The 23830-nt window shown below is 40.6% G+C and overlaps 2 protein-coding genes and 1 non-coding gene across 4 annotated transcripts; all 3 read left to right on the forward strand.

Moving 5' to 3' along the window:
* Positions 1–370: 370 nt before the first annotated feature.
* LOC113034708 (NFU1 iron-sulfur cluster scaffold homolog, mitochondrial) lies at positions 371–4372 on the forward strand. Of its 2 annotated transcripts, XM_026189608.2 has the most exons (8): positions 372–526; positions 949–1046; positions 1136–1271; positions 2123–2189; positions 2274–2385; positions 2470–2533; positions 2757–2931; positions 3781–4372. In XM_026189608.2, the coding sequence occupies exons 1-8, from the start codon at positions 462–464 to the stop codon at positions 3874–3876; spliced, it is 813 nt and encodes a 270-aa protein (XP_026045393.2). In that variant the 5' UTR covers positions 372–461; the 3' UTR covers positions 3877–4372. The 2 variants fall into 2 exon arrangements, with proteins under 2 accessions (XP_080144011.1, XP_026045393.2); XM_080287885.1 differs by lacking the exon at positions 2757–2931 and having other exon boundaries at positions 371–526.
* Positions 4373–5160: 788 nt separating this feature from the next.
* Positions 5161–22687, forward strand: ccar1 (cell division cycle and apoptosis regulator 1). The gene is made up of 26 exons (XM_026189607.2): positions 5161–5290; positions 6422–6582; positions 6676–6851; positions 6964–7089; positions 7609–7641; positions 8092–8288; positions 8544–8670; positions 9215–9334; positions 9917–10109; positions 10269–10413; positions 10530–10682; positions 10806–11031; positions 11665–11778; positions 12815–12981; positions 13862–14072; positions 15294–15377; positions 15464–15652; positions 15755–15946; positions 16069–16299; positions 16378–16507; positions 16624–16712; positions 16803–16943; positions 17078–17198; positions 17316–17498; positions 18602–18807; positions 21669–22687. The coding sequence occupies exons 2-26, from the start codon at positions 6471–6473 to the stop codon at positions 21744–21746; spliced, it is 3744 nt and encodes a 1247-aa protein (XP_026045392.1). The 5' UTR covers positions 5161–5290; positions 6422–6470; the 3' UTR covers positions 21747–22687.
* On the forward strand, positions 11811–11875 carry LOC113035581 (small nucleolar RNA SNORD98). Its single transcript, XR_003274366.1, has one exon. It is a non-coding gene; the product is annotated as a small nucleolar RNA SNORD98 (small nucleolar RNA).
* Positions 22688–23830: the final 1143 nt, after the last annotated feature.

The following is a 23830-nucleotide window of genomic DNA, read 5'->3' on the forward strand; positions in this document are numbered from 1 at the left end:
AATGATCCTTTCTTCACCTACTGGTTTAGGAAAAAGCAACCAATCATGTTTCGTTTTTAAACTTTTGAAAGTCATTGGTTAGCCTCCCTGAAGCATTACACATGGATGATCTAATAAATCCACAACACTTGATCACAGGGCAAATGATAAATCAGTGTCAGATATTTCTTTTATATTTCGGAATAATGTAAATCCTCAAAGGAGAAATGATCACTCGTCTCTTCGGAGAAAAGTTTTCTTTTAATTTATGGCGCATTCTTTGTTCTTAGTAACGTTGTTTCAACTCTGTTACACGGTGAGGTAACGCAATACTCTTTCAGGAGAGGATCGGGGTTTGGGGAGGCCGAAAGAGAAGTTCTAGGGCGTTATACTTATTGTGGAGGTGCCAAAAAAAGACGTGGCAGCTCAACGTGCTGTCTGGCTGTCTGCCGCGTGGGGTCCTCATTTTCTAAACAAACAAAATGGCGGCGCGCATGAGATGGGGTCTTCAGCAGCTTTTACGGACAAGAAATACGGCTCACTTTAGGTTTGAACTATCACCAGCGTTGATCCACCGTACTGTAATACCTATATGATGAGTCTGTGTAAAGCATAAACCAGTATTGCGACGCGTCTCTGCATTTGAGACAGAAATTAGCTTTTAGCCAGCTACATAGCTAGCAAGCAAAACAAATGGGACAAAGCTTTGTCTCCAGGCTAACTCATCCGCCTAGGTGTGGTTGGAGCTGTGGAAGAAAGTAGTTTAGTCTAGTGTTAGTTAGTTTAGTCGTTTTCACTGTGAAAATCACGTGGTAGCTGGCACACGGCCGCTAGCTAGTTAGCATAGTAAAACTTCATTGTTAGTGAGAAGGTTATTCCATGCATAACAACGCCACCCGTTTATATCCTGCCTCAATAAATGAATGAGTTGAGGGGATATAAGGTGTAATGTGTTCTTTGTGCTTCAAGGTTTCCACAGCCGACCAGATGTTCATACCACTCACTGTCCACGACTCAGAGCTTCAGAAGAGTCCAGCCTCACCTCGTAGGAGCCACACAATTCCCAAGTGAGAAACTCTTTTAGAAGTTTGAATACCTTACATACGTTCACTGCATTATGTTATGCCTGAGCTGATGGTTATGTAATGTCTTACAGTAAGACACCTGTCCATCCAGACTCAAGATACACCGAACCCCAGAAGCCTGAAGTTTCTTCCCGGTAAACCCGTCCTAGGAAGTGGAACGCTTGACTTTCCTTCTCCAAGCTCGACTGGATGTTCTTCTTTAGCCAGGTTGTGTGTCAGACTTAGTGTTGCACTTCAAACACATTTGAAGCCTTGGGAGGCACGTGTAACAGGGCTAGCACTAAAACAAGAAGAATATACTGTATGCTCACTTCATAAGGTACACTGTGCTAATACTAGGTTAGACCTTGTTGGCTTCCTTGAATCATCCCTGTAGTCATAAAGGGATGGACATGCTTAGCACAAGACTCAGGTGAGCTGTGGTATTTAAATTATTCCCAGTTGGAACTCAGGAGTGTTTCAAGAGAATATCCCCCACAAAATTATACCTCGAACAACCTGAACCATTAATATAAGGCAGGATGGATCCATGGTTTCATGTTGTTTATACTAGTTAATGACCCTACCATCTGAATGTCACAGAAATCAAGACTCAACAGATCAATTTTATTACTATTTACTATTGTCCAGTTTTGCTGAGCTCATGCAAATCGTAGCCTCAGTTTCCTGGGGGGCAGGTTTGAGCCTGTGTAGCCTTCCTGTGAGCTTTAAGCAGTTTGTCACTCACTGGCTATTTTCTTTCTCTTTCTTTTTTACCATTCTCTATAAACAAATAGAGGTGTCTTCAGTTCTGATCATGATGGGGTTGCTTGGCTGAATAATACGTATAGCTGATGTGACAGATGTACACCCTGAAAATAAAATTTTGGTCCTCAGTGGATTCCTGAGGAGAGACACATCGGGTTCCTTTGCACATTGTCAGGATGTTTTTTTTTCTTTGCTGATACTTTTAGTATCCTGAGTCTGATTTGTAATCACAAAACAGACCAAAAGGACTTCATTGTTTCATGATATGTTTTTTTTATTTCTTACTGAACATGATAATGTGTTTCTCTCAGAGACCTCTTTGAAATTGAAGGAGTACAGAGTGTGTTCTTTGGCCCCGACTTCATTACTGTCACTAAAGTAAGTATTTAATGTCCTCTTACAGTTTGTCTTTGTAGTTATAGTCTAATCATATAATACATGAGATGTTTGTTTTCCTATCAGACGGACGAGGATGTTGAGTGGACGGACATTAAGCGTCATGCTCTGGAGGCCATTGCTAAGTTCTTTGAGAGTGGTGAGCCGATAACAACGGGAGCAGTGCACCATGAAAGCAGTGAGTGTACAGTGTGAAAACATGCAACTTTTTGACTTGAAATTGTGTAAATATTTTCATGTTTTACATTTCTCTTTACTGTAGGTCATTCTGAAGATGATGATGATATTGTTTGTATGATAAAGGAGCTTCTGGACACCAGAATCAGGTAGCGATTTCTCAGTACTGTTGAGAGCTGCTTAAGTAAACCACAGTTGCGCTTCAGAAAGTATTTATGGCACGGTAACATAATACCTTATTGCTTCACTCACGTTCACAAAAAAAGATGTTGTTAGTGTTCTAAGAGATAGTTGTGCTGAGATAACGGTCTTAATCTCACTGTTTCTCTGTCCTGTTCTGTACCAATTGATACGGTCGCTCTTAATCACAAGACCTACAGTGCAGGAGGATGGAGGTGATGTCATCTTTAAGGGTTTTGAGAACGGAGTAGTCAAGCTGAAGCTGGTTGGTTCCTGCACAGGTTGTCCCAGTTCTACTGTCACACTGAAAAATGGGATCCAGAACATGATGCAGTTTTACATCCCTGAAGTGGACAAAGTGGAACAGGTGATAATCTATAGAGCCGTTCTGGGATAAGTTTTTGTGTAAACTCTTCTGATATCAAGTTTGAGAAACTCTTGTTTGGATAAATAAGTCATCACATACAGAAAATTCTGCAGTCACTTTAAAGTGGACTTATTAAGATCATTTCTGCTTCATATTTTTAGTCTTGGACTCTTCTAGAGTGGTTTTGTATTATTCATTTGTTCAAAATGATTGTTAGTGCGTCCCTTTACAAATGAGCTGTTTTGTTTATTACTCCTATCCAATTTTTCTTTCAAAAGTAGAAAAATATTTTAGCCTTTGCTGGTTTCATTATTTTAAACGTTAATTTTTTTGTTCCCCATTGAAAGCTACTGGCGCATAAATACTGAAATGTTAATGCTGGGTATTAAAGAAGGGGGTAATGCAGCTTGTTGCATGTGGGCTGTGTACAGTATCCACAGACTTGCATTTGCCTACAGAGGACACGTGAAGATCAGAAATCAATCATGGAACCAAGAGAGGATCATGGCGTGGTTTGATGAATTATGTTTTCCTTTAAGTCAGGCTTGATACCACCAGGATGCACTATATCAATATGAAGAAGGCAAGCTAGTGGAGGAATTGTGATTAGGAAATATTTTAGGGAAACCCTGGGTCCATGTGGATGTTACTTTTACATACACACATTTGCACTACACCTTCAGAGCTATTCTTGCCATACAAGGTGGCAAGAAGCAGGAAGCATTCATTTTACAGCTGATGGGTTTTCCAAAGCTCAGTTGCAAGCTCGGTTAGCTTGGTTTTAAAAGAAGAAAATAAAAATATCACTTTTATATAAAAGTAATTTGTACATTCTCCCTTTTTTTCCAGGTGGAAGATGAAGTGGATAAAATCAGTGCAAAGGTTTTCTCAGAAGTGGAGCGCAAATTGCAAGATGAGAAAGTTCCCCGGCCGACCCACTCATAGACTTTGTTATATACACAGCACTGTAGTATTTCCACATATTACTGTTCTAAATCACAATACTGAGGAACAGAAAATTACCTACTATACTGTATACTGTTAAGAGTTCTGTACATACTGTATTCACCCAGTTGCCAGGTAGAGGTCATTAACTGCATGTCTGTTTACAGAAGGTTCAGTCATGTTTTTCTGTATAAGCAGAACACTGTAAGTGGTGTGTTTTTATTTATTATAAATACTGTATATTTTGAAAGTTGGAGATATTTGAACGTGCGTGGCATCGGTTAAGACTGTTTAGAGGGACCTTTTGAGAAAATGATCCACCACCACCACATACCGAATGACAAAGAATCTACCAGTACGGTAATCTGTAAATGAAATGCAAGATACTGAGGCTACAATTATTAATTGAACTGAGGTAGGATAACAGTTTATATGTATCCTGAATTTATGTGGTCTAATGTAATAACTTCATTACATTAAAGTTCACTATTTGAAATCTGATGTTTATTGTGACCTTTAATTCGCTGGTGTTATGGCCTAGAAAAAAAAGCTACTCAGGAAAGGAAGCTTTTGTATAACATTGTCCACACATGCATCAAAGAAAAATTTTTAATGCAACATGGGGGAGGAAAACAGATTAAGTCCTTCACATTTTCCAGGGTAAATATCTTGAATTATGACTGAATAGGGACCCTCTGGAGTGTAGCTCAACTTGACACAGAATGATGGATGCTTGAAATCACCATTACATTTGAGACAGTATGAAAGTAGCTTCATACTGTTTAAGTCAGACATGCAGCTTGTTTGAAAATGGTAGCAGAGCGGTAGGAGATGGAGCTAGAGGTGCTAGACCTGAAGATGCCGAGATTTTCATTGGAATTGACCACATGAGTAGAGTTTCAGAGACAGCTGTTTGGAGAAAAACGTAGAGAAGTAAGGCTGACATGATTTGGACATTCACAGAGGAGGAATAGTGAAAATGGAGCTGGGTGGCTAGAGGAAAAGAGCAAGGGATGGTGTGAAATATAATATATAATGATACCTGTTAAGCAGTTCGTTATATTTTTTGCTGTGTTTAACAACGTCTACATTTTTACCGGCTGTAAAACAAAACAAAACAAAAACAATTATGTAGCCTAATAGCTGGATTATCTTAATTAGCTCAGATGTTACATTTTAATTTTGACCTAAGCATGTCCAAACCTTTACGATCAGTGGTAACAGACTATTGTTCTTCTTTATATTCCTACATGAAGTAAGGAAGTGCTGGAATTATCACCACCATATGCACACGATTACAAGTAAATATTTGAACTACTATGTCTACCGTCTGCTGGCTGTGGAGCGCGGATGGGGTTTCCATTCTGCGCATGCGCGTTCTCTATCCGTAATAGACCGGTGCAGGGAGACAACGGTAAGCACTGTTGACAGTGTTTTAATGAAAATCTTTATTACCTAAATAATTATAAATATTTAATGTAAATGTAACGTGCACTCTTAAATTGCATGCAAGAGAGAGCCTGCCGTCATTATGCTGTGTATTATTATGCTTTTAAAAGACTGGTTATTCACTGCAAGAGCCTGCGAGCTTAATTCGGGCCTCGCTTTCGACAACAAATCTAGCACGAGGCTAATCTGGCAACAAAGCTAACGATGCGAAAATGCTACGTGTTAGCTCTATATGTGTTGCTATCGTATCTGTCGTACAGTAGCCATGCTGCATTTTAATATATTTGCAGTTAAACTGGGGACTTTTGAAAGGTGCTGCCTAAGCAAAATTAACGTAGCTACAAAAGCTCGAGTCAGCTTGTTGTTACCTTCAACAATAACAACATTAGCTCACTAGACAAACGGAAACGTTAAGTAGCCTAGCTGCTCACGTTAGCATACTCTCAGTGAGTAGCTAACGTTAGCTGGACAGCCTTTGAGCCCGTTTTGGTTGCTGTGTCAGCATATGCTAATCTGAAGAGTCCTGGAGATAACTATGAGAACACTCTTTCCCACCTCATTAAATAATTAGTATAGTTTTCTTTTTGGATTCCCTCGTGTTGCCTTACTATCATAGAAATAGTATACTACATATGTGAAGATTATTTTGGCAAGTGCACTCAGCGTCAACATCATCACCATGAGCTGTGAGTAAGGTTCTGATAAATGTCTTTTCTGTAGACAGAAGTCAGTTTTTTTTTATAGAAGGGAAAAATTGGCCTATCAGAGTTAAAATGCTTCACCGGACGTGGTTTTAGTCTTCATTTGTTGTTCTGTGCACCCTTGCCTTGCCCTTGTTATGTGTAACATGCTTTGCAAAGTAAATGGTGACATAAGTTAAAGCCAGGCCAGACTGGCTTTTGACTGTTATACATCCACCACAAGTAACATCTACTCTTGCACATGCAGTGTGTCACACAAAAACACAAGCTGGTACTCCAATAGGCACTTAAAGAGTAGCTGCTGGCATTCAAGCAAGTTCAAGTTCTGCCTCTAGAGTCATGACCGTGTGATCAAATTGCTACTAATACTCCTGATTTTTGGTTTATGTTTATAGTGATAGCATTGGCCTGGAGAAGAAAGGCTGCCCTTAATCTGAATGAGTCATGGCCCAGTTCGGGGGACAGAAAAATCCACCGTGGGCGACTCAGTTTGCTGCCACAGCAGTGTCCCAGTCAGGCCACACAGGACAGTCTCTGGACCTCAACAGCCTGCACTGTGAGTATAGCAAAATCAGATCAAATGTCATTAGCACTTTACCCGGCGGTGCAATTACACTCACGTTTCACATTATACCCCACACCCCCACAGCTCTTGGAGTGCAGCAGCCGTCTCTTCTGGGAGCATCTCCTGCTGTTTACTCTCAGCAGTCAGCCTTGGCTGCAGCCTCTCTCAGCAACCAGTCTGCTGCAAACTATCAGCTTTCTCAGCAAACTGCTGCTTTGCAACAGCAAGCTGCAGCAGCCGCTGCAGCAGCATTACAGCAGGTCAGTCACAAAAGAGTAATGCTAAGCACAGTAAGACGTGTGTGTCTTTTCCCTGGTCACATTTGACGCTCTTTGCTACTGCCCCCCTTTTGTTTTTTTTAAATGTCCATAGTCTCAAATCAATACAGCGCTTCAGCAGTATCAACAACAGCAACAGCAGCAGCAACAACAGCAGCAACAACAGCAGCAACCTCCCCAACAACCCCCCCAGCAGCAGCTGTACAATGTACCTCATCAGGTATCTTGCCGGCCTTTACTTTTATTTGTGTCACACCTTATTTCCTTACATTGGAAAATATCCTTTTCAGTTTAGAATCTTATTGACATTGTGCTTTAAATTTAGATTTCTCTGATTGTTTTATATAGCATCACCGTATGATGTGTTACAGTAGACTGAACGGTCGTTTGGAAACTGACCATAAGTTTGCTAAATCTTAAAGTTTTGTAAGATCACTTTGAAATCTTTAAAATTAACATAAAATCCATTTCTGCTATTTTTTTTAGCCACTTTTTGATGTTTTTCCCCAAGACAATGTAATGTAAATATGTAAATAAGGTAATTGTAATTTGATACGACTGCACAGCATGTTTACATCTTTCGCTAGATGGATCGTATTATTTATGTTGTAAGAATCTGTTAGTGAGCAAACAGCTGTTGGGAGCATTATGACAGCACAAGATGTGTCTTTGCTTTGGGTGTAAATCTGTTGTTTCATTTCAACAAAAAGTTCACTTTTTTTTTCTCTTCTTAATTCAGCTTCCACAGCCTCAGCAGGCACTCATTTCTCAGGTAATGTGTTTACAAAAACATATTCAAACAAACTCAAGGACAGATCTCGGTGTCTATCTGCCCTATCTGTTTACATGTTAGCTGGCAATTATGCTCGGTTGTGGACACAGACAAGGGCAGCTGCTCCAGACGAGGTGCAGCAGCTACACCCTGTCTGCTCTCATACTGTCACACTTTTTCAAGTACTACAGTTTTTTTGTGGACGTTTGCACAGAGCATTTGAATAATCAAACTATCATTTAGGTTGAATTTTTTTCCAGATGACCATATCAAAGCATATTTCCTTATTATTTATTATTATTTTTAAGGTTCTTTTTCTTGAAGCTTTGTGTTTAATGCATATAGAAATAGAAAAGTTAGCTATCAAGCGATCTCCCTTGGTATATTTTAGATGTACCACTAAAATGTAATTTTATTGTTTTGATTCTTCTTTCTTTTCCTGACCCTCAGCCCCCTGTCGCCCTGCCCACGAGCCTGAGCCTGTCTAACCCACAGCAGACAGCCCAAATTACTGTGTCTTATCCCACACCACGTTCAAGCCACCAACAGCAGACGCAGCCTCAGAAGCAGCGAGTCTTCACTGGTGTCGTCAATAAGCTGCATGACACGTTTGGCTTTGTAGATGAAGATGTCTTCTTTCAGTTAAGGTGAAAAAGGGTGGTCCTAACATCGCTCAGATTCTGTTACTTGGTGGTTTAATAAAATTAACACTTTCACTAGAGGTTTTTTAGTGTATAAATTGCACATACAATCCCTTTTCTTGCACCATTGTTAGCCTGCATAGGACCTTATTTATCATCCATAACTTAAAGAGCTACAAGTTTGCTTCTGTGAATCTGAAAATGATACAGCATTACAAACAGATTTTCTTATGTGTTTTTGTATATATTTGTATTTCATAGTGCTGTGAAGGGGAAGACTCCCCAGGTGGGTGACAGGGTCCTAGTGGAAGCTGTGTACAACCCGAATATGCCATTCAAGTGGAACGCCCAGCGCATCCAGACTTTACCTCAACTAGCAAATCAGTCGGTGAGAATGTTCAAACGTTGCATTTTGGAGCACAGCATTACAGTTTGTGGCTTTGTATTGTATTGAAATGCATACTTTCAGCTTTAATTTAAGGAGTTTCACAAACGCATTGTATTTCAAATGTAGAGGTATTTATACAGTCCCTTATTCTGAGAATTAGGAACTTTACTTTTTTTCATATTATAATCACAATTATATCAGCACCAGTGTTTTCATGGAGTTCATTATAAAGTTAAGCACACAAACCTTTTACTGGTTTTAGTGTTTAAGTCCTTATTTACTGTAATAAAAATCATATCAGTTTTTCATGTTTGAATAAACTCCCACTGTTGCAAAGTGTTTAAATGCAATTTAGCGCTTAATGCACAGCAAACACGTTCTCATCATCTGAAACTGGTGGGGTTACTTCCAATTACAACAAATGTGCTCAGACTTTCTAGTCTTGCTATGAGTGTTTATTTATTTTATTTTTCCTTTTCAAAAAAAAATCTTAGTCCTGCTTTCTTTCTTTTTTTTTAACTGTTGTGTTTTCCATCCCTCCTAGCATCAGCAGCAGCCTCAGCCTTTACCTCAAGCTTCCCCACAGCTCGGCAGCCTTTACAATGAGCCAGGGATGCAGCTGCGCTACTCGGACATGCACACCACTGCGGACAACAGACAAAATGTAACCCCTTAGATGTGAATCACAGACTTTTTGTGTTCTTTCTCTCGGCTTGTTTTTTCATTTTTGTTTTTTTTGTTTTTTTACTTTGAAAGTGGTGAGCAAAATGCCAAACCTGGCTGCTCACTAAGTATATTAAATGTCTTTACAAATACGCTTCTTGATGACAAATATTATTATACTAATCATTGTCTTTTAACGTGAGAAAGCATCATGATTTTCTGACAGTATAAAGCTGTACATCAGAGATGTCTCTTAAACTGACAGTAAACAGGGCCTCATATATTTCTTATCAAAAGGTTTTTCCTTTAAACAAGTCAGAACCTGCTGTATTACTTTTAGCAGGTTAACTGAAATAACTTTGAGATCAAAGCTGCACGTCAGCTTTCCTTTGATTAGGACAACCTTTAAGGAAACCCCTGTTGAGATTTCTACAAGTCTTTGATTTAAACATATTCAGACCTTCTTCTAAGCAGGTGCTGAACAAGATTTTATTTGTTGCACAGCTGGCATGTTATTGATCGTTTCATGTCTGCATTTAAAGATTTTTTTTAACCTCCTTTTTCTTTGTTACTTTTTATGTAGAACCAGCCTCAAGCTTCGAGCATGATGAAGGCAGCCCCCACCATGCTGCAGTCACTACCTCCCCCGACCACATTCAGTGTTCCAGCCCAGGCTCCCCCTCCGTCTCTTCTGCAGGCACAGCTGTCTGCTGCTTCTCTTGCCCCTCTTCTCCAAAACCCTCCTCAGCCTCTGCTGCCACAGCCTCCGCCCAAAGGTACAGTACTTGTCAGTGGCATTTATCTAGCGTTTCCTTGTAAAGCAGTCTGAACAACTAGTAATGATGAGTGTTATTTGTGCTGCTGTTTTGGTACCACCTTTGAACACAGAATAGTATGTGTAGTAAGGAAGTGGTTTGCATTCTTGTCATTGCCAGAAGTGTTTCCCGGGGGTCTCCTCCAGCCCCCAGTGAGAATGATGGCACAGCCGCAGCCTGTCCGAAGAATTGAGCCTCCGCCTCGTTTCCCCACTCGCAGCGATCGAGGCCCTGAGCTCATCCTCAGGACTAAAGAAGAACGCAGGTGAGATGGCAGACCATATAATTACTACATCATACACCTATTCCACATCCATTTCATCCTCCTGTTCATTAGAAGTAATAAGTCATTAAGTTTTTAAAAAATTGATTCTTTAACAGAGACAGAGACCGTGAGCGCAGGCGATCAAGAGAACGGTCACCCACACGCAAACGTTCCAGAGACCGTTCACCGCGACGTGACCGCTCCCCAAGACGGCCTCGCAGAGTTGTACCTCGCTACACTGTCCAGTTTTCCAAGTTCAGCTTAGATGGGTATGTATATTGTTTCCTTTGTTAAAAACACATCATCCTAGATATGCCACATGTTAGCATAATACTGTACAGCAGGATGTGGCGCCCCAGTTTGAAATCTGAAAGCCTTCTTGTGTTCTGCAGCTCCAGCTGTGACATGATGGAGCTGAGGAGGCGCTACCAGAGCCTCTACATTCCCAGTGACTTCTTTGATGCTGTCTTCACCTGGGTGGATGCCTTCCCTTTTACGCGACCCTTCCAGTTTAGTAACGCTTGTAACTTCCACATTTTGCACAAAGAGGTGGATCCTCTAGTCAAGAACACGGCTGTGCTGGACCCTCCTGACGCCAACCATACCTACAGTGCTAAGGTACGACTGCCAGTGCTAAATAAGTTGCAACAATATAAGTAATGTAAAAAAACTTTTCAAATAATAAACTTAACAGTAATCAGCTTTAACTGCAGTGTGTATATCATAGCACTGCAGCATTAAAGTGAAAGTAAATCAGAAAATGATAGGCTTGTATATAGTTGTCATGTTTGAGCTGTGCATATGTCATCTTTAGGTGCTTACAGAGGTACATACCCTACAGCCAAAAAGGCTTCATATACCATTCATTCTGTTAAAGCTGGTAATGCTAAATGGCAGCTAGAGGTGTGCAAGCCATCACCCACAGCTTTTCAACTAATCCTTGACTGTGACTGTTAACCCTCTATAGTAGGAAATGTTATGTTGGTATTTGTAGTATCTTTGTACACCTCTGACACAGTGTAAAGAGTGTGAATAGTAACAGCTGCCATCATAAGAGCCTCCGAATGAAGACGTGTATTTTCATAGGAATGCATTAGTGAGACAAAGCAGTGATGAAGAGGCGTAATTACTGACTGAACTCTGACATTTTATACAAAGGGAATGCAGACCATAAATTGTGTAAAACATGGCATTTGACTTAAATAGTATAGAAAGGATTATAACTTTAATGTGGCCTCTTCCATTTTTCAGGTGATGCTGCTGGCTAACCCCAGTATAGAGGAGCTCTATCATAAGTCCTGTGCTCTGGCAGAGGACCCACAGGAAGTCAGAGACTCCTTCCAGCATCCTGCTAGACTGATTAAGGTATGTCAAACCCTTTAGAATGCACAGGAGCTGACGATGATGTAGTAATCCTATTCCATTGCTGAATACTCAGTGTGGAAAGCTATAAACTGATGTCAGCTCCCTTGTGTTAATTTACCTGTGGTGTATTATTTGTTTCACCTTTCCCTGAAAGCTATTTCTAATGCTGTATAGTACAAACAACAGTGAGATCAGAGATAGATTTTTATTGTCAGAGCTCACTTTACAGTGACAAATAGAGTTGACAGTAAGTTTCTTTTCTTGCTCCAAGTCTGCCTTGATGGCTTTTCAGTGTGCCACCAAGAACCAACAGGCTGCTTCAGTGGGAAAATTAGCTACATTTTTTGGAGGGCGGATCATCAGCATCAGAATTCCTACAAAGCTTGTGGAACTACAGTCACGCACATTAGCCGCCATCTCTGGAGAACAGTTACACTGACAGCTTGTTGGGTTTGCATCTGATAACATAGTTGCTATTGTGGGCCAGTAATATTGAAAGATTAATAGACCAGTGCTAACCTGAATATCGCTCACTGTATGAATGACAACTTCAGGCCATGATGCTGTAAAACGGGGGTTGCATCTTATGTCTGGAGATTTGCAGAGGTAGAGAGGTGTGTGTGTGTGTGTGTGTGTGTGTGTGTGTGTGTGTGTGTGTGTGTGTGTGTGTGTGTGTGTGTGTGTGTGTGTGTGTGTGTGTGTGTGTGTGTGTGTGTGTGTGTGTGTGTGTGTGTGTGTGTGTGTGTGAGAGAGAAAGGGGGCGACCTGCAGGGGGAATTCATTCTGGCATTTACATTTCTCTGTTATGTTTGAAGCATCCTCTGTGTCTGCAAGAGGAAAGGTCAGAAAATGAGAATATTGCACAAATTTATTAGACGTGTGATTATTTGGACATACTGCTGACGCTTTTCTGTTTTTGTCTCTATTCTCTTTGCTCTTTCCACTCTCCGCACCTTTGTTTCCCATATTCCCATTCCCCATTTCCATCTAACCTGTACTCTGTGGCTCTCCTTGCACCTGTCTTTTTCTCCTTCAGTTTTTGGTGGGCATGAGAGGTAAAGATGAGGCCATGGCCATTGGTGGTCACTGGTCTCCATCTCTGGATGGAGCGGACCCAGAAAAGGATCCATCAGTCCTTATTAAGACAGCGATACGCTGTTGCAAGGCCCTCACAGGCATAGACCTTAGTCTGTGCACTCAGTGGTAAGCTCCGCTACTCTCATCAGTATTTATTGTTCTCACTGGTTGTGTTATAATTCTTAACGTTGTAACTAAAATCCTAAATTATCTGTAATGTACTGCATCTTTATGCTACCTCGATACTAAATCTTTCCTGGACATGTAGAGTGTGGTGTTCTGTTTTGTTTTCATTTTTGTTATATTAATGATTATTGTGCTGTTAATTTGCAATCTATTATTTACTATTATAATTTTTTGTGTTGTGTAATGTCGTTTTTTTTGGCCTTTTGTGTGTTGTAGTCTTGGCTCTCTCTTTCTGTCACACACTCTTATTCATATACACACATTTCATTGTGATGAAAAACCAAACGCATGGACTTGGTGGCTGGAAGCAGTAGCCTGGACCAGAAGACACTGCCATTACTTTTTGTTTTTCTTTTCTTTTCTTTTTCTATTCTCTCTGTTAAATATCTTACATATTTAACTGGCTTTCACTGTCCTGTTGATTCTGTCTCTCTTCACACAACCCTAATGTAGTACGTCAAGTGCATCCTAGGGCAAATGCAGAGTACTCATCCATAATTGGCTGAAGCTATAATGGGGATGAATTTTGGGGGTGTGATTATAAATTTTTTTAAATTTTTTATTTTCCTGTGATTGTCTGTCAACTTTTTCAAAATGGCTGCCATAACCTGTGCCAACAGTCGGAGAGCTGCAGACTGGGTCCATTTGTCTATGCTGTGTGTTGTGTGGGAGAAGGGTCACTGTAATGACCTGTACGATCATTGAGTGACCTGATGGGAGGGAGTAGCTGTAGAAGGCTCGCCCAATAGCAAGGCTTGCCTTTTATACTGTGCCCTGACCAGAATGTTTCTTTCCAATGCACCTTCTTCCTTTGCGACAGGTATCGTTTTGCAGAGATTCGCTATCATCGGCCAGAGGAGACACACAAGGGGCGGACAGTCCCTGCTCATGTGGAGACAGTGGTTTTGTTTCTTCCGGATGTTTGGCATTGTCTTCCTACCCGCTCAGAGTGGGAGGTGCTGTCACGGCGACTCCGGGAGCAGCTGGCTGAGAAGCTGTCGGCCGAGCGAAAGGAGGCAGATGGAGAACAGGCACTGAACCGCTAATCCCTCTCTTCTCATTTCCGCTTCTCACAGGAAGGCACAGGACTTACAAAAAAACAAACAAAAAACAAAAAACCCCAGACACACACACACACAAAATACAAAGCACACCTCACCTTGCACGCACACAGATACGAACCCAGGCATATTACGGCTCCACCAAACCTCACCTAGGTTTCTTCTGTTTATTCCTCCACCTGTCCCCTTTTCCTCTGCTCCAACTCCTCCATTCCTCCATCAGCACTCCCACCTTCCCTCACATCCAGCAGACACACACAGTGGAAGCAGTGAGACTAGGTTGTGTTGTGTAGGCCCCGGTCGCAAATGGTAAAACAGCTTCCAGTTGCTTAAACACCACAAAATTGGGTGCTAATCTTGTTCAGTATTTTATGTTAATGTTGGCATTTGTTTTGCATTATTATAAAAAGGCATCTGCTTGCAGATTGATTGAGAATGAGTTTAAATTTGAACCAGTGATCAATTGTTAACACTGGGACCCATCATTTACAAACGTACTGGAATCTGTGGAGTCAGTTGCGCTCACATAATGTGTTTGTTGTAGAGAAATGTGTATTTCTATATGATTTTTCACATCAATTTGATATCGTCTGACTTCGAAAAGAGAACCTCCCCTAAGTCCTGCTTCTTGTCTGTTCTTGTTGTTGGATTCTACACTTTCATTTGGACTATATGTAGAATTTGGTTTTTCCAGGGCAGTTGGTTGGACAGAAGGACACATGGCTCCTATCTGACGTAGGTGTATAAAACCCATAAATGGCAATACCCCAGTCATAGAGCATGGTAGGGCCAGCCTATCCTCACTCCGTTTGGAGGCCAGCTTCATTCACCTGATGTACCTACACACCTTTTGGACACACCTCTCATTGATTTTTACCTTTTTTGTGTTCCACAGATTGATTGATTGGCAGCTGGGGGGGAGCATTTCTGTTGTTTTTTTATTATTATTTATTTAATTTTATTTATTTTTTTATAAGAGCTAGAGAGCTTCCCTGTGTACGCTTCAGTAGCAGTGGACTTAAACACAGTCGAGAGCTCACTAGGACAAGAGAATGAAAGACAAATGAGGCCTTGCTTCTTGCACGGATCAACTTTAAAGCTCACTAGGACCATGAGTGCTATGCTGACTGTTTGTTATCCCACCTCTTTCTCTCCCTCTGCCTGTCTCTATCTTAATGATTTTCTGTCAAGGAGGAAGAGGAGAAGGATGATGATGATTCGAAGGACGTTAGTACTCCCACTCACTGGGCTAAACTTGACCCGAAATCAATGAAGGTGCGTAAAGCTGGTGCAGGTATGAGTAGGGACCAGGACGAGAAATGTTCAACTTGCTTTTTCATGTCTGTTTTCTCCACTTGTAGGTAAATGACCTGCGCAGGGAGCTCGATTGTCGCTCTCTAAGCTCTAAGGGGTTAAAGTCACAGCTGATTGCTCGCCTCACCAAACAGCTAAAGGTGGAGGAGCAGGTAGAGGAGTCCAAGGAGCCCGAGAAAGTAGAGACCAAGGATGTGGAGGAAGAGGAACCAGCACGCACTGAGGATGACAGAGAGGTACAGATACATTTTTTTTTTAAGCCTTTTATATATAACAAAATCTTTTCAGTAATTAAGGTTAATTTTAAATTCCACCTGATGGATACTTTTGTCTGTCAGGAGGAGGAAAAGAAGAGGCAGGAGGAGCTTGAGCGCCAGCGGAGAGAAAGGCGCTACATCCTTCCTGATGAGCCTACCATCCTTGTACACCCAAACTGGGCAGCCAAGAACGGCAAATTTGACTGCAGTGTCATGTCCCTGAGTGTGTTACTGGACTACAGACTAGAAGACAACAAGGAGCACTCATTTGAAGTGAGAATTAATGCTCTGGGGTTTGTTACAAAGACCTGCAAACACACACATGTGATGTGTGTGTGTGTGTGTGTTTGCTTTCTTTACAGGTTTTTTTAATATACTGTCTTCTTTCTGTACAGGTTTCTCTGTTTGCTGAGCTTTTTAATGAGATGCTGCAGAGAGATTTTGGTTACCGCATATATAAAGCCCTCGCTGCGCTTCCTACCAAGGATGAGAAGAAGGAGAAGAAAGCCAAAAAAGAGGCTGAAAAGAAAGAGGCTGAAAAGCGTGAAATGAAGAAGGAGAAAGAAGAAGAGAACGAAGAACCGACAGCAAAGAAGACCAAAGAAGATGAGGAAGAGAAGAAAAAGGTTTCTGCAGCTTTTCAGGTTTTTACTGTTTGTCTGGTAAATGTGAGTTTTTATGTCATTGTCATTTTTTTAAATTAGTCTGAAGAAAAGACAGTGAAAAAGGAGGAGTCTCGAGATGAAGAGGAGAATGAAGATGATGGCAGCACAGCCAATGCTGAAGAATATGATCCCATGGAGGCTGAAGATGCAGATGATGATGATGATGATGGTACTATACTCTTCTTGATTAAATGAATGATTTGGAACTGTGTACTACTTGGGATATTTTCTTTTCACAAAGACACAAAATGGTTTTAAGAAATAATATTTCTGATTGTTTATTAGACAAAGATGATGACGACTCCACTGACAGAGACAGAAAAGACCGCAAAGATGACCGAAAATCATCGAAAGAGAGGTCCTCCAAAGATAAGGTTGGCTCTATGTTGTTATAGACACGTTGGTGAGGTGTAGATGTTGTTCAGAAAGTTGTTTTTTAATGAGCGTGGTTGTCGTTACACTAGGAAAGGAAACAGATGATCACGCACAACAGGGAGCTGCTGATGGCGTTTGTCTACTTCGATCAGAGCCACTGTGGCTATTTACTTGAGAGAGACCTGGAGGAGATCTTGTACACACTGGGACTGCATCTCTCTCGTGCTCAGGTGAAAACACAAGCACATGGTCTTTCTGGTTCTGTGATTCTTACCCTGTCAGACCTTCTTTTTCACTTTGCTTTAAGACACGTACCGTCAGCCTTACAGCTCAGTAAATCTGTCTTGTTGATTTCTGTTTTCAGATAAAGAAGCTTTTGAACAAACCTGTTGTCAGAGAATCGTGTTACTACCGAAAACTGACAGACAGGGGAAAAGATGAACCCATTCCTTCTTTCAATGAAGCCCAGATTGAAAATCTCACAGGTAAGCCTGAAGATATTTCTATTAGTGTGTCCTTTAATTTTCCATAAATTTCTTTTAAGCAGGATAGAGCGACAGATGCCAAATGACTTTATTTTGTATCACATTTCCTTTCTTAAGGTAACCGAGGACTGCTTCCTGCTTCTAAAACTCGTGCTCAGTCAGAGGCCAGCGAGTCTGGTAACCTGATCGTGTATAACGGAGCTATGGTTGACATCGGCAGCATGATGCAGAAGCTAGAGAAGAGTGAGAAGGCGAGAGAGGAAATAGAGCAGAAGCTTATGTTGCAGGATGCTAAAATGGGTACGTTTTGGATTGCATTATATGTCCTAAACTGCAAGCTACACTCTGTGTCAGTAGTCCCTCGGGACAATGATCTGGCTCAATTTGAGCATTGCTACAGAGAAGCTCAGTCTCACTTCATTCTCCGGACCATCCTTCTGTGATGTCTGGTGAAACGTGAACTGGGACATTGTATGTTGGATGGCAAAGAGGAGTCTGCAAAACTGAGTTTATTGTAAATTCAAACTGGAAACTGGAAATTAGTTAAAAGTTTGACTGTAACATAAACACAAACAGTCTTCAAAGAAAAGGCAGGCAGTGTAGGACTGAACCTTATTTTCCTAGCAGAGAACAGACAGATTTACATGGCTTCGCTACAGTATACGTGCAGGAGTGTAAACAAGTTAGAGCATATGTAACATATTATTAATCTACAGGAGAGGAGTCTTCCTACTGCCCTTACCCCATATTTTGCCCTTACCACATGTTTGTGAATGTTTAATGTTGGCATTTATAGACGCTGATGTTTACTGCCAGTCCACAATGCCCACGACTGAGCTGTTTCTTTGCTGTTGCGAGGATACCGCCACATTGGTTGCTTATGATTACACTGACATGGAAGAAATACTAAAGCACAGGCATTCATAAAACATTAATGAGAGGTTACTGACCAGCTGTGCACATATTGTATAACAATCGTTTGTTAATCACAAACTGACAGCACAGACCTTTGTCACCAAGATGGTGGACTAACTTGAGAGGCAGTTAAATGTAGTGTATAGTTACGATGATTGGACGTTTTATTAGGTACACCTTGCTAATGTTAGGTTACATTCGTTGGCTGTAAGGAGTTGTTTTGGTGTGTGACAATCCCAGTAGATCAGCACTTTCTGAAATACTTCTGCAGGTCATCTTGACCTTGTTGCTAACATGTAACTGGCTGATTAGATATTTGTGTTAATGAGCAGTTGGACAGGTGTACCTAATAAAGTGGCTAGTTTTTACAGACTTCAGTGGGATACGCTGCTGTTTCCAGTTCCGATTTCATGTTTTACTGTGACCAGCGTTTGCCCACTGACCTGCTGTCTCTGTGATCCTGACTTGGTGTTGATTCTTTATCGCAGACGAAGACGCAAAGGTTAAAGCTCAGCTGGATCAAGCCAACAAATCTTTGTCGAGGGAGCTGGAGGAGGTGAAAAGCACTCTGAGCCAAACCGAGCAGACTCTGAAGACCGTGGAGGAAGAGAAGAAAGTCTACCGCGAGCTCCTGAGCAAATCAGCAAACTCACTGATGTCCACTGTGAAAGGAGTGCTGGAAGTGCTGAAGAAGGTGCAGCATGTTTAATCATAATGTCCTCCTGATTTCCATACACCTGTGGTCCTCAGGGGTCAAAAATGTCCCCACTTCATTTGAGTGTTTTTTTTTTTTTTTAAAGTATAAATTGTCAATCTTTTCAGTGTTGCATCTTAGTTTTACTTAAGACCAACACTAACACAAAATTGACCCTACATTTTAGGGCCACCAGACCTTGTTAGATAAAGTACACTCTGTTTTTGAGCGAAAATAAAACAAGACAATAAACTATTTAAACGTTTAGATAATTTTGACTATCTGACTAACTACAGAGTGCTGTATGTTGAACTTTAGTAAGAAAGTTTGTTTGTTTTTCTTTGAACCACTTAAAATTTTTAAATGGCAGCACGTAGTCACACCTGTGGTCCTCAGGGGTCAAAAATGGCCCCATCTGGTTTGATTGATACTTAATTAACATGAAGTGGATTTTTCCCCCACTTTTATTTAAAACTTAATTCAAACATTTTGACACTATTTCTTTATTCCATTTCAAATTTATGTCTGATAAAACCTCATTTATACGAAATGTTTCTTTGTTTTCGGGTAAAAAAATTAATTAAATGATCAGTTATCGTGATTATCGTTTCACAACCAGAGTTGGTTGTTTTAACAGATTATCACAGACGGGTTTATGTCAAAGTTAATTTAGAAAGCTGTTTTTAAACTACAAGTTTTTTACTGGCAGCAAATAATCACATCTGTTGTCCTCTGGGCTCAAAAATGACCCCGTTTGCTTTGACTGTTTATAAAGCAACAAGTATAAAATATCATCCATCTCTGTGTTTCAAGGTTTTATTCAACTTTATTCCAACTCATTGCCTGACAGTTTTCTATATTTTGGCATGGTAGGAACACTAGCGCATGGGTCTGAGTGAAGGCAAACTTTCATGAGGACAAAGGCGTGTCCATATTTGACACAAGTGCAGGAGGAAGCTCAGGTTTATTCCTCTGCACTGGTCCCATCATGGACAGCTTTCTTTTCTGCAGTTGCAGGCCAAGGGGCATATACAGTAAACAAGCTGTTACAGGTGATTGTTTTCTTTTGGAAACCTTCTGCAATGTTAGGGACAACTTGCGTGCCCTGACTGCAGGACAGACGGTTTGCCATCGCACACGAGCATGTTCCATGTACAGCTGGACCTGCATCACATACTGCCCATGTTTTTATCTCATAGTTCCCTGGTTTACTTGGGATGTTCTGTTGGAATGGACAGAGTCCTCTGAAGGGGACTTGGTGCTCATACAGTCATATCAGTACCAGGACCTTACATCACAGCAGGAGAAACACCCACTTGTTCCATACACCTCAAATGGGAGCACGTTTGTGTCATGAACGACGATCATCTATTGTGTCTTTATCATGAAATGATATCACTTTTGTGCTTCTATGGATTAATCTTGTGTCACTTTTAAAACTTCTCTACCAGACTCAGGATGTCATAAACTGGCTGTAGCGACTCTACTGGATGCACGGCAGTAAGAATCAACACACCCACATATGCCTACAGCTGCATTCGGTCCATTTTTCTTCCTCTCTTGTTGTCCCTCCTTGTTTGTCATTGAGTTGGCTGTAGAGCAGGTCATCTGCTAATTGGATGGTTGTTGGTTCAATCTCTGTGTGCTCTAGTCTGGAGTTCTTACCAAGGTGTCCTTGGACAAGTTACTGAACCCCAACTTGGTCTCTGATGCATCCATCAGCATGTGAACGTTAAAAAGCAGAATACACTGTGTATAATGCTTTCAGTACTCGAGTAGAAAAGCAACTGAAGGAGTATGGGACCTGGCACATGTGCTTGGACTGTGATAGATTGTCTTTCTCTGAGGCACATGAGAGAGTCATGCATCGTCTGTCACTGGGAAGGATAGAAGACCAGATCAGTGTTTCCTCACATTACTGCAAATATTCCTCTGTCTCAGCTGATTCCTCTTTCTTGCTTGATTCTTTGTCTTCATCATAATTGAAATGGAAGATGTGCAGTCCTCTGACACATCTTCTATTTCAGTTTCACATTCTGAAACTTCAAGAAGCCCAGTCACTTTCTTTCCAAGCTCCTCAGACTACCATGTCCTGGATGCCTGAGAACCTACTTGAACATAGTTCAGATTCTTCATCACTTTCCTTCACTTCATAGCCTTCTTCCACTTCTGCAGGTGGCTGATGTGCTTTTTCAGAGAAAGGGTAGCATGTGCTCTAAATATTGACAATATTTTCTATATCTTCTAACCCTGGATCTTCCTGAACATTGATTCTTCCTCCTCATTATACTAGAGGACAATATATGCTTTGTTCTACTGGTCATTGCTTTACACAACATGGTTAAAAAAAAAAAGTGAGCATACTTTGTGTATGTATTATTGTAGGGTCTACCTTACAATATGAAGCACCTTGATGCGACTGTTGTTGTGATTTTCCGCTGTATAAATACAATTTAATTGAATATAGAGCACTTGTCTCCTAATTGTGCTGCCTGCTGTCATTGTTGTGGTTGTTATGACCAGTGCTTGACCCCACACATCAGTGATCCAAGATGTTTGAAAGCAGTATGGTGTGAAAATATGGCCCCTTGCAACACTTTGTACTTTGAGGTCATTTTTGTCCACGAGGACCACAGGTGTTATAAAATCCGATTAAAAACCCCATAAATAAATCAAATTACTTAAAATTTATTCCAATCATGCGTAGCATAGTAATGAATAACTTCTGTTATTTTCAGACCATTTGATGAATAAAAAACACATTTCTTTAGAGGACAAATGACCCAAGGACAACACAAGGGTTTGTTTACCTCGATGGAGGAAATGAGCTCATATTCACTTTACTGCTTTTTCCTTTACAGGATCAGGACATAGACGAGCCTGGCAGCGAAGTCGCCGCTGATCACAGTCGGACATCCCAGACGAACGGCGCAGATTAATAAGTGACAGATTTCAAAGGAATGAAGCTGATCAGTACTGATCATCTTAAACTGTAAATATTCACTACACGAGTAATTTGACTGTGTTATATTTGAACCCGTTGTCTCCCAAGTATGTTTAATTTAATGAATTAGTTCCCTTGTAATAATTTGACCACCTCCTCTGTTTCTGAGGAGTTACTTTTCTTACTTAGAGTAATTTTAACAATGACAAAGCTTTGAAGCGCTTATTTTCAAAGTGAGTTGAGTTGCTAGCATCTTTTTGCCATCGCGTTTGCTTTGCTAAGGCCGCTCACGTGCCACTCTGTAGATTTAAATGCAGGCCTGTGTGTGAGTGTTACTTGAATCTTGTTTTTTTTTTTTTTTTTTTTCTAATAAGCAATAATGATGCTATTTATGTGCGAGAGTATTCATAAAATATTTAAAAGAAGCTAATTTTGGATGGAAGGAAGTGTTGGAGTGTTCCCGTGTGCTTCAGACAGAAGCACTTCCTTAACCAGCCCCTCTTTATTTCTCACAGCACTGCTCGGTTTGTAGTCCTTTTCTTTGGCTGGTTTAACAGGTTTCTGCAGGATTTTTTTTCCCCCCCACACACACGGCTATGCATGGTTCCTGCCTGTCATGGACTTTTTTTTTCCTGTCTCATTGTATCCACCAACTTCTGCGCTGCCACTTTCATGTTTTACTGTGACCAGCGTTTGTCGTGTTTTCTGCTAAAGGAAACTAACACATGAACCAAAAGTTAAGCTTAATGAATGTGTGTTCTGCTGAAGGAATGAACACTTGAGATCCATCTCTAAATTGTGTGCATTGGTTTGGGTTCTTAACAAGAGGCACAGTTGCGTTTTAAATGTGCTCCAAAGCAGGCGATTTTATTTTTATATTGAAAATGCGCTCTATGGATGTCTTGTGCAAGAGTAAAGTGGTCCATTTTAACACTACCGTGTGTCTGCATTTCTTTTCCCCACTGTTTGTGTCACAGCAGGTATTTTGACTTGTCTTTATAGAAAAAAAATGTTATTTGTTTATTTGCAAAGATAAGAGCACACTGAAAGAGATGAAAACTTAATAGAGCAGCTGCTGTGTGGGTTGCAGTGTTACACTGCTGACCAGCAGATGGCAGTAGAGTTGTAGCTCCTGGAAACTAGATTGATTTGAGGGATTAAACCAGGTTTAGTCCAACTCGTAGATTAGTTAGATACATGTTAGACAACTTTGTAAGCATTTTTAAGACATAAAATTAAATACAACCATGCCAGCAGTGCAGTTTTAACAATCTGTGATACACCCGTTGACCGCAGTTCCCTCACAACAAAGGATAGAGAGAAAAAAATGACTCATAATTTACAAAATAACTATTTTATGAAATCCATGTCATCATCCATAAGAAGCTGAGAAACATGTTAGTTGCAGGAGCCAAGGTGATGGTTCCATTTATATCCTCAGCACCAGGAAGCTTTTCCTGTTTAGACAGAGCTTTTTCTGGAGGAGTAAACACAACCGAGTAGGTAGATGCTGCCACTCTGACTCATTCAGGTCAAATGGTTGTTAAACTTTCTGATTTTTTTTAAAACAATGCATACAATTCCCTTATCAGATTTCAAAGATCTCTGATAATTACTCTGGTGTGATGATTTTATGAAGTTTAAAAGATTTTGTTTTTTGGTAGCAGTTTCTGTTCAAGCTCAGTAATAATGCAGTAATGGTGGTGTAATAAGGTTAAAACAAGCGGGTAATGGTTTTGAAATGGGAAGTTACTACTACTTAATTACAGTGTTGTCCACATAACAGCAAACTAATTCTCTTGCATCAACAGTAACAGTAATAGTACAGTAATATTACATTGAAATTTATGTTATATCCAAAAACTCGAGAGTAATTGCAAATATATATATGAGACAAGCCAAGTGTTACATTTTTTCCCCCACAACGGGTGTTTCTGTTTCATCATCCTTTAAATCAGCAAGTGTAAAAACATCTCTGCATAATGCAGCACGCAGGGCTACAAACGTCAGCATCCAACAGCAATGGGGCTGTTTAATAAACCTTCCCAGCTAATTACAACAAAAACTGATCGATCTTCT

This window comes from Astatotilapia calliptera, chromosome 13 (genome assembly GCF_964374335.1).
Source record: "Astatotilapia calliptera chromosome 13, fAstCal68.1, whole genome shotgun sequence".
Classification (NCBI taxonomy): Eukaryota; Metazoa; Chordata; class Actinopteri; order Cichliformes; family Cichlidae; genus Astatotilapia; species Astatotilapia calliptera.

Excerpts from the sequence above, each read along its gene's own strand:
- ccar1 (XM_026189607.2), top strand. The coding sequence starts at position 6,471 with ATGGCCCAGTTCGGGGGACAGAAAAATCCACCGTGGGCGACTCAGTTT. Across the intron at positions 7,090-7,608 it reads TGTACAATGTACCTCATCAG|CTTCCACAGCCTCAGCAGGC; the intron begins GTATCTTGCCGG and ends TTCTTAATTCAG. Across the intron at positions 16,300-16,377 it reads ATGAGGAAGAGAAGAAAAAG|TCTGAAGAAAAGACAGTGAA; the intron begins GTTTCTGCAGCT and ends TTTTTAAATTAG.
- LOC113034708 (XM_026189608.2), top strand. The coding sequence starts at position 462 with ATGGCGGCGCGCATGAGATGGGGTCTTCAGCAGCTTTTACGGACAAGA. Across the intron at positions 1,047-1,135 it reads AGGAGCCACACAATTCCCAA|TAAGACACCTGTCCATCCAG; the intron begins GTGAGAAACTCT and ends AATGTCTTACAG. Across the intron at positions 2,534-2,756 it reads CTTCTGGACACCAGAATCAG|ACCTACAGTGCAGGAGGATG; the intron begins GTAGCGATTTCT and ends CTTAATCACAAG.